The sequence below is a fragment of the Phocoena sinus genome, chromosome 1 (genome assembly GCF_008692025.1).
Source record: "Phocoena sinus isolate mPhoSin1 chromosome 1, mPhoSin1.pri, whole genome shotgun sequence".
NCBI lineage: Eukaryota > Metazoa > Chordata > Mammalia > Artiodactyla > Phocoenidae > Phocoena > Phocoena sinus.
Genome location: NC_045763.1, coordinates 185,560,291 through 185,577,199, shown reverse-complemented (window position 1 = coordinate 185,577,199; position 16,909 = coordinate 185,560,291). Strand labels below are relative to the sequence as shown.

The following is a 16,909-nucleotide window of genomic DNA, read 5'->3' as shown; positions in this document are numbered from 1 at the left end:
CCAGACGACTTAGGGTCTTGCTTCTGGTGCCGTGTGCCGGAACCCGCTGAGGTCCCCGCTGGCCGTAGCACGTGTGTCCACAGTCAACCCCCAACACCCAGGAGCCCGAGCATGCCCTCAGGGGGCTGGGGCTCTGCTGTGGGAGATGGGGGTGTGGGAGATGGGGGTGGAGACGTCCTTTCTCCCAGCCCGGCCTCCCCGGACCATCACATTGTGTCGCGCAACTCGTGAAGCGAGGGAGCAGCGGCCACGCGCCCAGGCTGCGGAAGTGTGGGGTGTCTGACAGCCCCGACGGGTCCCGACGAGGGCACGGCTGGTGTGCGAGCCTTGCCGGCGGCAAGAGAGAGGTCAGAGGGAAAGCGCTTCTTCACTGTGAAGGCGACAAAAATCCACACCCACATCTGTCTGGGGCGAGTGTCCTCTGGTCGGTCATTCAAACCTACAGGCCCTTCCATGTTCCCAGGGCTAATTCCAGTTCTGGCTCTGCTGTTAGCACCCAGGGGTCAGTCAGATCCCCGTAAAGAATGGAACCGTTCCCTCAGCCTCTCACGGAAGATGCAGGTGAAGTCGCAGAGGGAGACCTAACCTCGTGTGCACAGACCACAGACACACGAGGCACTGGTATGGAGGGAACAGAACATCGGAGCACCAGGACGGCCTCAGGGTCTGTGACGCAGCCATCCTCAGGTCCACAGACGAGGGCCCGAGTCCAGCATTGCTAGCGCAGCACGGCACAGCTCCTCACGGGAAAGCACACACTGACTCCAGAGCTCACCCCTTCCCCGCAGACGCGGTCGCGGGCCCGGAAGCCGTGACTGTCATCCATGAGCTGTGCCGCTTGAGGCACACCGCTCTCCACTCTGGCTTTCCATTTTGCATCTAAAGAAGCCCATTCCCGCCCTCGCCCCTCACAAAGCAGGGGCTCCGTGGGGGCCACAGCTGTGACCACATGCAGTGTTAGAGGGCGTTGATCCAGGAAATACCAGAGCAGGCCTGTCCTCTGACCTCTGACCTGACACCGTCGGAGCCTGGCCGGCCTCCCTCTTCTGCCTCCACCCCTTGGCCTCAACTGCCCAGACACTCAAGCCAAGAGGCTCGCAGCAGCCTGCGGGCGTGGCCTCCCTCCTCTTCCCCTGCCACGTGCCCTCCCAGGGCACCCCGGGGCCGGCAGCCTGGGCGCCAGCGAGACTCTCAGGCCGTGTTCCCACGATGGGAGCCCCGGGTGGGAAGAAGCTCTACATGGGGACAGGCCGTGTGTCACCGCTGGCAGCTCGTCAGGTTGGATCTGAACCGCTCCCCTTTAAAAGCACGTACAAACGCACCCTCGAGCCTTGGAGATTTATGTCCACGTTGAGACTCAACTCTTTGGGAAAAACTTGGCCAAGGCACTTTCCCAGCTGCCCGAGCTCCCGCGGCCAGCTCCAGGGAGCGCCAGGAAGGAAGAGAGGGGCGCGGAGAAAGCGTGAGGAAGGCGGGCTCAGGAGGGAGAGGAGGAAGCGGAGGGGGTTCTTGGAGCCGCACGTGAAGCATGGGACGAGCTTGCACAGCTTCCCCGCTTCTAAGTGCCCGGTGTGCCTCAGTGTGACGTGAAGGACAAACAGAACGAAGCACCTCTTCTCCAACGTCACCTCTTCCAACCTTGGGTGAGGAGCGTGCGGGCGTGGGGTCCCGACGCTGCAGCGGCCCCGGGAGACCCCCAAACCGGGGGCAGGCCGGCAGGCTCCTCCTGGCAAGGGCTGGGTGGCGAAGGCCCAGGTCCAAAGCCGCGTGGTCTCTGAGCAACGCCCACCTCTCAAGGGCCCACAGACACAGCGACGCACACACAACGGCCCGGCCCCGGGAAGACGGCGCTTGTGGATGCTGGAACCTGACCCCACGGAATCCCCATGCGTCTTCTGTGGGTTTCTCCGTGACCCGGGCGGGCCTCTCTGCGTGGCCGTGCTGGGGAGCCGGCACTGAGGGGCCGCAGGCTGCCCCCTCGCCCCATGCCAGGGCTGCCAGGCGGTGGGTGCGCGGCCGGCCCGGAGCCTGACGTCCTTCGCCCGCCCGCCCCGTACCCTCCAAGTGACCTCAGGCAAGTTACTTCTTCTGTGACTTGGTTTTTCCCATAGGAAAAGTGACTGTTATGGGGAATAAATGAGAAAGGGCAAGTACAGGGCTCAGCACAGGCCCTCAGACGACAGCCGCCTCCAGGGCCACCAGCCCTCCTGATCTCACGCTCTCCCCACCAGGAGGAAACCAAGAAAACCGAGCCATCTTCCGGGGGCCCCCGTCCGCCCCAGGTCAAAGCTGGCTCATCTCTTGGCGTGAAGCTTGGCCCTGATGTGCTGTCACGAGGAGGGCCGGCAGGCTGCTCGGGGCCGCGGGCCACCTCCCTCTCAAGTTTCCGTGTCACAGCGTCTCCAGCAGGGTATCAGCTCCACCCGACAGTAATTCGGGTGCTTCAGATCTAGTGGGTACCAGCTGCCAGCTACTGACCCCGAAGACACAGCAAACGGGCACAAAGAAGAACAGGCCTGGGTCAGGACTAATTAGACTGTTGCTACAAATTAAAAACTCATATCAGAGAGTGAGACCGCTCAGCAGTGAGGACCCCTCACGCCGCCGCGGTGAGAAAAACGAGCCACATCTGCGAGCCTGTCTGAGACCCACATCCAGGGACAGGCGTCGAGTGCAGAAGATGCATTTCCTGGTTCTCGGGTGAAGACGAGCCCCCGCTCCCCTGCCGCCTCCTCGGCAAGCCCCCTGCTGGCAGTGGGGCTGGGGGTTTGGCCGTGGGAGGGCACATCCCCAGGCCCAGATCTGTGACAAGCAGGAGGGCAACACCCGCCAAGAAGGGAGAGGGATGGAAAGACCCAGCAGGGGGTGGGGGGAGCGGGGCTGGGTCAGTGCCCCCCCCCCCCCCCCCCCCCACCCAGCGCTCGTTCTTGTCAGGTCCTGGGGCCGCGGTTCTCAGCCCAGCTGCACAACAGAACCAGCAGGGGAGCTCTGAACAGACACCCGGGCCTTTGCCTCTGAGGGGTGCCTGGCACAAATGTGCTCAAGCCCCCAGGTGTCTGGAACGTGTGGCCCCTGCCCTTGGTCACCGTCACCCCAGGCGCAACCCGACTGCTCCAGGGACCAGGTTGCACTTGGATTGCTGTTGACCGAGACCCCGACCTCCCCCCAGAAACGTGTGCGTGTCCACACACAAGTAGGCGTGGACCCGTCTGGCTGAGTGACCCGCGCTCTGTCTCTAGGGCAAGAGTCTCACCAAACCAACGGCAGCCCAGGCCAGGCCCCAGCCCTGGGTCGCCCCGGCCCATGCCGCCTCTGCAGACCACCGGCCTTCACAGGAACCCGCGTGCAGGCTCTGGGGGGCGAGCGCAGAGCCCGGGACCAACAACAAGAGGGAACGTGCCTGGAGTGGAGGAGGGGAGGAGGGGGCAGGCCTAGAGCCCCTGGGGGTCCGAGCCCTCGATGGCCTCCGAGAGTCTGGCCACAACCCGGGTCAGGGCCCTGTTCTCAGCCTGCAGCTGCTCGTGCATCTGCTTCAAGGTCTGAATCTGTTTTAGCTGGTGGAGGTTCTGCAGAGAGTGACACACGAGGACAGACAGGCAGACAAGACAAGACGGACCAGAGGAGAGAAAAGTGGGACAAAGAAATCACGCTGACATTCTGTTGACGTTTTGTTTTTGTTTTTAGTTCGCATGCAAGAAGGGAAAGGAGAGAGGCCAGAGGAATGGTGGGCGGGGGGGGTGGTGAGGGGCGGCCTAGGGCGCCCGGAGCTTCTCCCAAGTCCAGCTGCTGCCCTGCTCTCCGCTCCTCTCCTCCGCCCCCCATACTTGGCCCCCTACTCCCACTTGTTTTCTTTCTCTGTCTTTCTATTACCTCATTTATTTCTCATTTAAAAAAATGGAACGAGGCAAAGAAGAGAGGGCCTGTTGTTGAACTGTTTTCTGTGGGAGGCGCACCTACAGAAGACCCTCTACCTTTCCTGGAAGTATCATCGCCAGGCCTCCTCTGCTGCCCTGACGCCTGTTCCAGGATCAAGAACTGCCCACCTGCCCCCACCTGCTCCGGGAGGGTATGCACCAGGGAACCCATGGCAGACTATACTGTCTCTGCCCGGGTCACAAAGAGGCTGGGAGCTACTTAAAGGTGCCACAGACAGCCTCCTGCGTGGAATCACAGCTCTGCACAAAGGTGGAGGGCATCGTGTCCAACGAAAATGGACCGGTGACCGATACCCTTGCCAGTCCAGCTGTTAGCACGTGTTGCAAATGGAACAGAACAACCCGCCCAAAGCCATGCTTCCCAATCCCTGCGTCCCACGAAGGATCTAAAGCCGGCAATAAACGGAGTCCTATCCAGGCCTACTTCCTGTCACTAGTCCTTCCTAAGAGTTCTCTGACCCTGAAGCTGAGGCCACCAGCTCTGGGAGAGAGAATGCGGTCTTGTCATGCGAACGGGGCTTCACAGACAGAGATGACAATCCTGTGGGCTGTGGTGACTACACACAGGTCGCCGGGCACCAGAGGAAGTCTCTCCTGCCCACGTGGACAGGAAGGACAGAAATGAAAGACGGGAGGAGTTATAGCTGTTTGGGAGTGAAAGAAGCAAGAAAATGAAAGGCAGCACGAAGATGAAAACAGTGAAAAGGAAAAACGAGCAGAGACAAACGGCTGCATCTCTTTCCCCACAGAGGGAGCATCGTCACCTTGGGAAAAGGGAGGGCAGCCACGCAGTTCTGAGCAGCCTGGAGCGGCCGAGAGAGGACACAGAAGGTCGCGGTGCAGCCCGCGGGACCAAATTTAAGAACCAACGGAGAGCCCCTGACTCTCACCCTTCCTTGGGTCGACACTGGACCGAAGCGTTCAAGGCAGTCACGGTCCTTCCGTGAAGTGGTCCTTGCCTCCTGGGGAATAACGTTTAACTAGGAGGACGATTCCGGTGAACCTGTGCACAGGCAGGCAGAGGGGGAGGAATGTGGCCATAAAGGCAGGAAGCTGCCACGGGAGCGAGGCTGAGAACAAGGCGTGGTGGGGAGGCGGTGGGAGGGCACAGAGCAGGGTGGCCGGGCAGGCTGCCAGGGCAAGGAGATTGAAAAATCCAAGAGCAATCTCATGGGGGATCGGTTGCCAGTCTCCTCCCATGCGCGGGCCTGGGGCAAGGGGAGGAGGCGCCACGGGAAAGCTCTCCGCCCGAGGCAGGCATGCTGACCCGCACACCCGGCGGAGGCTGGCACACGACCCCGCTCCAGCCCAGCCCGCGTGCGCTTCTCCTGGGGAGAGTCCATAAACACCTACCTTCCCAAGTAAAGACCAGAAAGGCGCGCAGCCTGTGTCGCCACCACGGAGCCCCACACCCCGCGCGCGAGCCCACCTTACGGTTCCGGGAGGCAGGGAACAGGCCCGAGTCCCTCTCTGTCCCTGAGCGCCCGGCTCCTCAGGGGTCACTGGAGGCCACAGCCCCTGCTCCCTGCGGGCCACGCCCGGAGGGGCTGAGCATCTGTACAAACTGGACCAGCTCCACTCGCCCTCAGCTCAACCGGACCCCGCGTGCGACCAGCACCTGTGCTGCGGCTGGCTACCGAGCATCCACGCATGTCCCCACAGACTGCTGTCTGCGTGAAGGGCCTGAAAGCTGACCAAGCATCCCCTGAGCCTCCTGCAGGCCAGCACACCAGTTTCACGATGCTTGAGTCTGTACATCTGAAGTCTCTGTCCCCAAAGAGGGTCCAGGCGCAAACACCCTAAGGTCGGCTGGCGGACGGCTGGCACGGCACCCCCAGTCCCTGGGTGGAGCGGGACTGTCTGCTCACCTGGCCGGGCTTCGAGCTGAGCGAACGTGCTCAGGGCTGAGCCGGCAGGAGCTTCTCCCCCAGAGGTCTGCGACTGGCAATGCAGAACAAGGGCAGCTGACTCATGAAGAAATTTTTTAACTAAAAGAAGACTGGCTTTCAATCAGTGTACCTACTGGTATGGGGCCTAGACGGTCATGGCCGGGTTCCGCCTGAATTTGAGGTGGGCAGCACAAGACCCGGGGCTGAGCGGGGCACGAGCTTCCATGTACCTGACCTCCATTGAGGAAAGAAAAGGACTCATAATCTCGTTCATGAAATCTCAGCCCGAGAGGCTGATGAGACAGAGAGAAAGACGCGCCTGCCCCAGCCCATGGCCCCAAGGGTGCCTGGCGCCTCTGTACTCAGAGAGGGAAACGGGGGTGGGGGGGAACCCAGCTGCTCCCCCTCGGCTTGCAATCCGGCCCTCGTGTGGGGCTGAATGGATGAGAAAGCACCTCCCGGCTGGAGGGTACGAGGCGGCCTGGGCCCTCAAGGACCCTACAAGGAAACAGCTCGGGCCTTATCCACGCTCCTGATCAGCGTTTGGGCCATTTCTTAATGAGCATCCTGTTAGTTGCCAACAGATAGTATAACACAAGGGCTTCAAAAACGGAGGAGCCCCTGCACAACCGTGAGCTGTGGACCTGCCATTCAGACCTGTCCAGCCTGCGAACGTGCTCTGAGTGGCAGGTGAGGTGGGCCTAGAGAAACCAGCAGCTGGAGAAGCAAAACCACCAGCTATTTTTGCTTCTGGCTGTTCTTGAGACGTAGGCGGCACTGCCTGACACCGCGTGTGGGCGTCCCGGCACGTCCGGGATGGGGAGCGTGGAGCGCGCACAGGGCTCGCCCCTCCCGCGTGCAGCAGCCACGCAGACCAACAGGATTCCGGGCATTTGACCTTGTCGAGCCCTGAGCAACTTTTCTCAGTAAAGAACCAACCTTTTCAGGCCATGGGAGCAATACACGTCTCCCCAAGAGGGCTCCTGGCCTGAGGGCTCCGCTCACACTTCCAGGAGCCAGAGGCATGTGCTTCACGGGTGAAGATCCGCCAAGAGAGGGAAGCAGCCAAGCAGCACCCAGCCACCGCGGCCGACCCCACGCGCTGCAGCCCCGAGGCCCGGGTCCATGCACTCCCACATGCACTCTCTCTCCCCCTGCCCTGGGCAGCGCGAGTGCGGCTCCCAGGACTCGCTGCCCGATGGTGACCGTCCCCGGGGAGGGAGATGTGGCTGAATATTCCAGGGGCAAGGGCGGGGCAGGAGACCAACAGCAGAACCAGCCTGCCCTCCATGGAGGACTGGCTCCACCCGCGTGCCTTCCTGGCTCCGCTTCCCAGGCTCTCCCCCGGGGCCAGGAGCTGAGGACCCGGCCTCGGACTTTCATCCGTCCCTCCCTCGGGGTGAAGCTGCTGCTGAGAAAACCTTACGAGTTCCGCTCAGGTCTGCCTCCAGCCTGATGCACGACACCCCCTTACACCAAAGGCCACATCTGTCCCCAGAGGGGCTGTGAGGGGCCCCAGGGGCGCCGGGCGAGCTGAGAGCCAGGGTAGGGGCCGCGCACAGGCTCGCCTCGTCCTCACCATGCCCGCACCCCTCACGGGCTGCCCTGACCCGCCCGCAGGCCTGGGTGCAGGCACACGGCAAGCGCGCCTCTCCATACCTTCATCTCCTCCTCCATCTCCGACATCTTCCGCTCCAAGGCTCGCCTCTCCTGTTCAACACAACCAAACTGCTGAACATCTGACAGATTTGGAAAGGAGTCAAAACCCTGCCCCCCACCCCACCCCCGACTTATCCGGACCCCAAAGCCATGGGAATAAAACTTAGCTGCTTTCCAAATTAAACACAACCGGGGGAGATGGGAACCCATTACACGCCCAGGGTCAAGTCAAAGCTAGGGTCCATCGATAAATCTGAGTTTTCCCAACCCGAGAATGTCAACCCCCAGAAAGACACTCTGAGAGTGGTCAGCGGGGGTCAGCAGTTGGCCCGGAGCTGCCCCACCTCGGTCAGGGCCAGCAGGATGTCTGCCCTTCTTAGGGCTGGAGTCCTGAGACCTCGACCTGGGGCAGAGGGTCCTGCTGAAGCTCCCCCTCTGTTCAAAGGGACGGGGAGGGTCCAGAGGCCTGGACCACACGCCGCGGCAGGCGAGCCTGCGCAGTTCCGCTTTCCCAGGGCGACGTGGACGGCCCCCTGAGGACCCTCCCGCCCCGAGCTCTCAGGAGGCCGAAGCACCAGCAACCAAACTGCTCTCCAGAGTCAGGCGAGAGGAGAGGCGCCCCTGGGGTGGGATGGGCAGGCGCCCGCCTCCTTCAGACGGTGTCCGCCCCCCACGCACACGCACCCGCTTCTCCATCTCCAGCACCGACGACCGGTCGGCGGTCTTGTCTTGTTTCTGCTGGTGCAAACGGAAGGAACACATTGTTACTGGAGCGTCTCAGGGCCAGAGGGCCCATCTAGTCCCGTCTAGTCCAGCCCCACCGGACACCCCGACATGTGGCCCAACCCACGGGTCCTGATGTCACAGAGACGAAGTCGCCGCCCTTCCGAGTTCACAGAATCCCCACCGGGAGTGGAGGCAGCAGCAGTGCTCCCAGGAGTGTGACACGGTCACAAGTGCAGAGGCGTTACCACACACACACACACACACACACCACACAATACATATACACACACACATACACACCACACACACATAATATATATACACACAACACATACACATACAATACACATACACACACCACACACACACCCTTCACACACAACATATACACACACAAAAAACATACATACACAACACACACACAATACATATACACACCACACACACACATAATATATATACACACAACATATACAATACACACACACCACACACACACCCTTCACAAACATATACACACACAAAACATACACACACCACACACACAATACATATACACACCACACACACACATAATATATATACACACAACATATACAATACACATACACACACACACCCTTCACACACAACATATACACACACACGCAAAACATATATGTACACAACACACACACAATACATATACACACCACACACACATACCCTTCACACAACATATATACACACAACACACACGATACATATACACACCACACACACAACACACACAATACATACACACAACACAGATACTACACACACAATACACAAACACACACAACATATACACACACATACACACCACACACAACACACACCCCACATATACACACAACACATACAAACACACACACACACACCATAGACACACTACATATATACACACCACACATATTTATACACATATACATTCACCACAGACACCACAGACACACTACATATATATACACCCACACCCATACACACCCCTCACAATACATATACACATACACACAGACCACACAATACACACACATACATACACACATATAAACACACCCACACACACAGATACACCCACCCACACCCACCCCACCCCCCACACACACACTTCAAGGCCAACCATCTTCTCCCCCCTCACCGCCCCTCCCTCACCTCTTTCTGGAATCTCAGGCCCAGAGGAAATGAAAGTGCCTTTCCTCCTGTAAAAGCCTGAGCGCCAGGCACTCTTCTGAGTGACCCCTTCCCGCTCTGCTCCTTCTGTTTTGGGGACCGAGGCTGTGATTTTCAGGGAGGACGGGCTGCCAGAGCCTCTCAGGGGTCCATTCATGGGACCTGCCCTGCTTTGAACAGAACTTTTACTGTTTTATACACTGGGCTTCCAGATAAGATTAGAATTTTATTCTGGGTCATCTTCTACTTTTAATATAAATTTTGCAGAGGAGCTAAAAACATTTAGCCGCCACAGCTACAAAGTAGAGAACAGCTTCAGGGAACGACTCTTAAAAAGGGCAGGGAAATGACCCCTGAGTCCCTTTTGGGCAGAATTTCTTACAATCAATAGATAGTTAATGACGACAGAGTGACTACTTTTATGCCTAGTGCCAGGCACGGAAACATTTAATAAGTACACGTAAACGTTTAATAAGTACAGCTGGTCTTACTGAGGAGGTCTCTTTTTCAAAAAATTAAGGACTAGCTGGAACTGGCAGTAAACTGGGATTTCTGGCTCCTGTCCTGGGCTCTCACCATCTGCTCTGAAGGTCACAGCCGCGGCTTGTCTGCACCTCAAGCCTCTCTTCCCTAAGCCTGAGCAGCGCAGAAGCTGTGCCGATTTCACTACTTGGTTCACCTACACAAAGAGAACTTAACTAGTTCTCTTCGACAAAGAACTAATTTTGTTTTGCCCTGTTTTAACCCTAACCCCTCCGAGTTCGGGTGGACCTTTCATGGGAACACGCCGTGTGTGCACGTGGTAACTGTTTCCACACGGATGTGTGGGGTCGACAGGCCTCCCCTCCACTGTCCTGCCAAACGGTCCAGTTTTGGTATAGAGCAGAGGCTTGGTTTGTAGCACCACCGTTTCTTCTGAATTCTAGTAACTTGTATTTGGCAAAACTCAGTATATTCCAACACACCCAGCAAAGCAGGTGGCTAGGAAGTCAATGCTCTTCCCCAGTGACTAAAAGGCTGAGGTTATTTTCAATGCCCTCTGTGCAATCTGTGTCCCCGGCTCGCGACTCCAAAGCCGAGACCCCAAAGCTCAAAGGATGCACCGTTGGGGCTTCTGCAGAGGAGGGAGCGGGGGCGGGCGGGCCGTGGCTCCTGGCAGGACCAGCCCGTGCCGGTTCAGGACCAAGTTGGCCCCGGCCGCCACAACCAGGCGGGGCCCTTCCACGATGGCGATGACGGACGGGCAGCTCCCAGGACGGGCCCACTCTGCGCTGCCCGGGCCCTTCAGGAAAGCGCAGCCCCTCGGGCACCAGCACCCCTGCCTGCCTGGGGGTGTCGGGAAGGCACTGGCCCGAGCCCCACATGCTCACTGCCGTCGATCCCAGCGTTTTCGTCTCTGCTTTTGGATCCCACCCTGGGGCGGAACCGACAGCCAGCTCTGGTCTTCATCTGAGCTTCCCGGTAACAGTCCAAATTCTCATCCCCAGGCCTCCAGGCGGCTTCCTGTTGACCCAGCGATAACCCAAGACAGGGCTCGCGCCAGCCTTCAGTGAGGGTCTGTCTCCCTGGTGATGAGTGCACCGCCCGCTATGTGTCACTAATTAAACCAGGCCTGGCAGCGAGAGGAAGAGCTTTATCTGGGTCCTTGTTCTGGCACAGGTGCTGCAGGACAGAACCCAACGTCCCAATGACACCTTCGTCCTGGGTTTGCTGTGACCAAACCACGACTGACAAGGCAGGAGGCACACACTGCCCACGACCAAGCCCTGACGCTGGCCCACGCTCTCCGCTAAGAAATGAGCAGATGACCCGTAAGAGTAATTACTAGCACTCGGGGGCCAGGAATGGTCCACTGGACCATCAGTTTCCGATTTTAAGTTCAACGCGGTGTGAACCCCAAACCAAATCTCTGGGAGGGGGAGGGCTGACCTGACTACCTCGCCCCCTCCCCCTCCCCCTCCTCACCTGGGCCATCTTCTCAAGCTTGGATTTCACGTCTGCCAGCTCGAGCTGGGCCTCCTGAAGTTTTGTCTTCAGTTTCTGGTTTTCGGTCAGGGCGCTCTCGTAGAGCTGGGGGAGGGAGAAGAGGGAGTCAGGTCCCCACCCTGTGGGCGGAGCAGGAAGACAGAAGGGCCCAGGGACAGAGGATATTCAGCCAAGGGCTCTGGCTCTCCTGCTGCTGGGACCCTGCGGTCCTAGGTGCTGAACACAAATGATGCTCCACTGTCAACAGTGTTACTGCCCAGGAGGTGGGGTGGGGCAGGGAAGGCCGTCCACCACCTCCAGCAGGGAGGGCATTCGCACGGCTTAAAGACGTGGCTCCCACACAAAAGAGGCTTCCTTTTGGAGCCGCCCTCCTGTGTGTCCATCTTAGCCAAGTTCTGTTCAACAAAACATTTTCTTAACAAAAAAGTTTTTTCCTGGCATCTCAAGCACTTGAAAGGGCAGGTTTTTGAGCCGCCCCTGGAGCTGGGTTCTCTCCCTCAAGAACCAAAGGCAACGCACCATAAAAGGATGGAAACCCCCCAAACCAGACTGTTACTATTTACCGTTGCCGAGAAGTATCTGGTTGACGTTCACAGGACCTCATTAAAAGCACGTGCTTGTTAAAAATACCAGAGTCCATCAAGTGATTCTCCGGGCCCAGGCAACCAGCATTACTCTTATTTCCCTCTCCACAATTCTTAACCCTTACTTTTTCCTACACCTCTAAATATCTGATCCAGGTCCACTTTTACTGCACTGAGAGCAATACGTGAAGGGTCTTCATTCAGCTGCTTGAGAGGGGGGTAAACGTGCTGGCCGTTAGCATCTGTCGCTGGAGGACCTTCCCTCCCGCCTCTCAGCAAGGAAGAGGCAGGAGGGTCGAGTGGAGGGGACCCCTGCGCGGGGACCCGGGAGCCCCCACCTTTCTGTAGTCCCTGCTGCTGTCTTCCCCCGCGCGGCTGCTCAGGGTGGCCAGGCGGGCCTCGCGGGCCTCCCGGCGGGCTCTGGCCGAGGCCCGCTCGCTGCTGGCGTCACTGCCTCCCAATTCCAACCTGTGGGAGACACAGTAAAGGTACAAGTGGCTTCCGAGAACGAAAAGGTGGAGGGAGGTGATGCTTAAGGGCAGTGGGCGCCTTTCCTAAGATGCGCTTGAGTGCTCTGGCCAGAACAGGCCCGGGCCTCCCCGCCTGCCGAGGGCACTGCTCGGGGGAGGAGGCCAGCACCCACCCAGGACGGAGCTGACTCGGGAGGTCGGGGGCGTGGCTCTGTGCTGACGGCAAGCGCAGAGCTTCTCACATTAGCTTAGGGCCCAACAGCTTCCCTCAAGAGCATGCTTTTAAACGCAGAAGTTTCTGGGATCTCAGTGGCTCTTAGAAAATGATTCCAATGAAGTGCCAATGAGCCGGAAACACATGGGCCTGGAGCTGCAAGCGGGGGTGGGTGAGGGTGGCAACCTGGGCTCAGCAGGCCGGCTGGACCCCCAGAGGTGTCGGGGGCGCCACCCGGTGCCGGGACAGCTCGCGTTGCACCCTCTCCTCTGGACGCCACACCTGTGACAGGACTTCATGTCTCGTAGCAACTGCACTTTTGGGGCTGACGGTGGCTTCGTCCCAGTACTGACTGGTCCATGAGCGGAAGGGCCTCTCAGCTGACCTCCTGCTTAAGTGGACGGATGACTCGCACCCTGATCCTTCACACTGGTTCCTATTTTGCTGGCACTTTGCTCTTTCCAAGCTAAAAGGTGGCCCACGGAAGGGCCACGTGCAAACCAGCCCTCCAGGGCTCTACCCCTGAACCGGGGCGGTGTGAAGAGTCCCAGCGGTGGAGCTTCCGCCTGCGTTCCTGTCCTGCAGGGGCCACGCGGGGGTGGGGGTGGGGGGTGGACTAGGTACCAGAAGAGGCCGAGCAGGGGTGGGGGCAAAGCTGCCGATGACACCAAGGGCTGCCTTTTCCTCACAGAGGTGCTCAGTCCTACAACATTTTCTACTGTATTCTTTTCCTTCTTATAGTTAAAAAATCTTTTGTAAATAGAAATCTCTTCATTGACTTTCCTGATTGCAAAAGCAATACATGCATGTTGAACAGTTTGAGCACTGGAACTAAAGTGTCTAAAATAGAAAGTGAAAGTCACCCCACGGTCCTGCCCAAGGAACAATCTCTACCAACAGTTCAGTTCATATCCTTGCAGGATGTTAAACAGGGATGTCAGAATAAATATTTCTGTAAATAAAACCAGAGAATACCTTCTGTGGTCTCTCCCCTACACCTACGCACTCACGACTGCAGGCATCTCACCATGTAAGTAAAAACACATTTGCCTCATTAAAAAAAAATGACTGTGTAGCCTTCCACTGTACGGCTGTATGACAGTTTAATCCTCTATTGACAGACACATGTAGTTTTAAATTTTTTAGCTACTGTAAATAATGCTACAATAAGACTTGTCTGTAAATCTTAGTGTATTTGTTATTTTCTGAGGATAAAACCTTAGCAGTGGAACTGCTTGGTCAAGAGATAAATAATATTTTAAATGCAGATATATATGTTACCATACTGCCCTCTAGAGAGGTTTAAAACTTTTCAATCCAATAGGAGAAATATCTTATTGTTGTTAATTTTAATGCTTTAACATCACTATGGAGGTTCCGTATCTTTGATTATTTATCTTAGTTTGTGAAGGGCCTTTTCGTAGCCTTTGCTAATCTCTGCCTCATTGTACTGCAGGAGCACCCTACATATCCTGGGGCTTTTAAAACTATCCAACATAGGTTGCAAAAAATGTCTTTCCCCACCTTCCTTTTGGTCTCTTTTAATAGCAGAGATTTTAAATTTTATGTAATTAGAATGATTCTTTCCCCACTGAGTTGGAAAGTCATACATGACTTTTGGGGGCTGTCGACTGTGTTCTAGAATCTCACTGTTTAAACGGCTACAGTTTTATAGCATATTTTGAAGTCTGCGGGGAAATTTATTTTCACAAATGGCCATTAGAATGTAACAGAGTTCACAAGAAATTAACTGTAGCAAAACGCCACTCTCCACCGATTTTGCAAAGCGAATTTTCTGCTGGGTTAGTTGGAAATTATATTTATCCTAAGCTGGTGATTGGTGAGAGGGCAAGCAAAGGAAGAATACACGCAAGTTTGTAAATTTTTAAAAATATATTAATAAGGCAGAATCAGCTCAATTATTAAACAAATCATGAAACTCATTTGCCCTATGGTATCCTGTAACTACATCTTCCCAATCTCCTCTTAATTTCGTCATCAGAGGAACAGTAGAAAATGGGAGATTCAAACTCTGGCTCCACATTCTCTATTATTTTATACTAATAAAATAACGCGAGCTTTCCTCTAGTTGCAGCGAGCAGAGGCTACTCTTCGCTGCGGCGCATAGGCTTCTCATTGCTGTGGCTTCTCTTGTTGCGGAGCACGGGCTCTAGGCGCGCAGGCTCAGTAGCTGCGGCGCGTGGGCTCTAGAGCGCAGGCTCAGTAGTTGTGGCGCAGGGGCTTAGCTGCTCCGCAGCATGTGGGATCTTCCCAGACCAGGGCTCGAACCCGCGTCCCCTGCATTGGCAGGCAGATTCTTAACCACTGCGCCACCACGGGAGTCCCAGTCTCTATTATTTTATTTTTTCTTGAGGAAGATCAGTTTTGTACCCTTAGGTACTAGGTGAAAAATTACAGAGGATCACTCCCCAAACTCTGATATGCTTAACTTCTCAGCAATTGCAAAACAGGTCTTTGGTTCACTGGATAAACTATTCCTGGGCCCCATGTGGGTACAGGGAACAGTGTCAGGTTCCCTGAACCAGCCAGTCAGGCTGGCCTCTCCTCTGCCCTGAGTGCCCTTCTGTACTTCTATCCCGCCCCTGAGACGGCCTATCCAGTCACCTGTACGCTACACGAAGGTGAGGACACTAATGTCTCCCTAGCCCTGGCTGGGGGGAGCGGGCACGGTGCTCGGGACACCAACATGGAGGTGGGATGCAGCGTGACTGGACAGAGGGGCCCGTGCGGGGGCCGAAGGGAGCCGCTTGTGACTGTGGGGCTGTGGAAACGAGACGGGAGGATGGAGAGAGGCCGTTACACTAGGCAAAACCACGTGCAACCACACATGCGTCTACTCACGAGTGTGAGGCAGGCAAGGTCTTACCTAGAAAGTCGTTCATGCTGGAGAAACAAGAGACAAACAAAAAAATCAGCATTAGCAAGGGACTGACATTTGTTATTTCCGTTTACAAATGTACTCTTCAAATCAGACGTCTCAGCTTCACGGCTGAAGACAGGGGTGCAGCCTCACAGTGTGAGAAAAGGCTCCTCGGCTAAGTGCCCACAGCTTGCGAGACCTGAGGCTTTGGGAGCACGTCTCATTAAACTGGAGTCCAGCAACGTGTGAAATGATTACCCGCCCTGCCACCTACCAAGCCGTCCTGTGTCCCGGGACTGCCTGGGCCTGCGTGACAGGCTGCCTCTCTGGATCTCAGCGTCCATTCTACCCACCTCCCTCCACTCACACCCTCGGCCCTGCCCGTGTGAACACGGTATCCATGGCTGTGAAGGTCCAGGACGGTCCCCACTTCCTCCCAGGTCCCTAGTGAAGGGAGAGGAGAGCGGGGGAAAGGCCCACACCCGTCCCTAGGATGGTGGTAAAAAAACGAAAAGAGTAACAAAGTACTGAGATCTCAGAAGAAAGGAGTTTACAGATTTGACCTCTGAGCTCGGTTACCTATGGTCGCTGCAAACAACAATGATTATGCCTGTTTTACATTTATTTTTAATCACAGATGACCTTTACCCTCTATCTCCACTTTTTTATAAAAAGAACTGAGGCCAAGAAAAACCTCAATTGATTTAAATGGATTGTTTTTTCCTCCTTTGAGGTGTTAAAGAATAACAAAATCCTCAAGGGCAGACAAAAGAAGGAAGAAGAGAAACCGGGCCCGATTACCTAACAGGAGCAGCGAACCCCTGCTCCTCTGGCCGTCGCGTGGGGACACTGCTCTGTTGAAGGTCACGCCGCGTGAGGGTCCCACATACCGCACCCTGAAGCCGCCCAGGGGGGCAGAGCACCAGCACTGCTGGCTGGAGGGACCGACCAGGCGACCTCGCTGCAAGGTGGCTTTTCCCCGTGGACTTCTGTCTTAAACCCGGGGCTTCCATTCATCAATCCTCTAGTGGGCTTTTCCAAAACGTCCTCAGCCTAACCTCAGTCTCTCCACAGGCCTAGAGCTGGGCCTTCTTCCGTGAATTGTAAAAAGTCCCCCAGGTGACCCATCATGCAGCCCAGGTTACCCATCATGCAGCCCAGGTTAAGCACCACTAACCATGGGCTTTTTAATGTGAAGACGTGTCCCATCTGAGGCGGAGGAATCGGTGAGAGACCGTGCGCTGTGTCTGTGACGTTCTCCTACACTGGAATCGGGCACCCTAAAACGTGTGAGTCTGGGATTCAGGAATTCTCCTGTCTCACATTTATAATATCCCATCAATCACTGCTTTTACCAACATTAACTAAAGG

General features: G+C 56.4%; 1 protein-coding gene across 15 annotated transcripts in view; it reads right to left on the bottom strand.

Annotated features, from left to right (window-relative positions):
• PPP1R12B (protein phosphatase 1 regulatory subunit 12B) overlaps nucleotides 1-16,909 on the bottom strand; it is a 214,414-nt gene that overhangs the window by 16,496 nt on the left and 181,009 nt on the right. For 11 of the 15 annotated variants that reach the window (XM_032653804.1, XM_032653803.1, XM_032653808.1 and 8 more), the window contains 5 exons: nucleotides 15,545-15,561; nucleotides 12,312-12,441; nucleotides 11,369-11,473; nucleotides 8,168-8,221; nucleotides 7,484-7,534 (listed from right to left, as the gene is read on the bottom strand). In XM_032653804.1, coding sequence (XP_032509695.1) covers nucleotides 7,484-7,534; nucleotides 8,168-8,221; nucleotides 11,369-11,473; nucleotides 12,312-12,441; nucleotides 15,545-15,561 — 357 coding nt within the window. Of the gene's footprint in view, nucleotides 1-7,483; nucleotides 7,535-8,167; nucleotides 8,222-11,368; nucleotides 11,474-12,311; nucleotides 12,442-15,544; nucleotides 15,562-16,715; nucleotides 16,819-16,909 lie in introns of those variants that run through there. The other 4 variants (XM_032653819.1, XM_032653828.1, XM_032653809.1 and 1 more) reach the window with 3 other exon arrangements.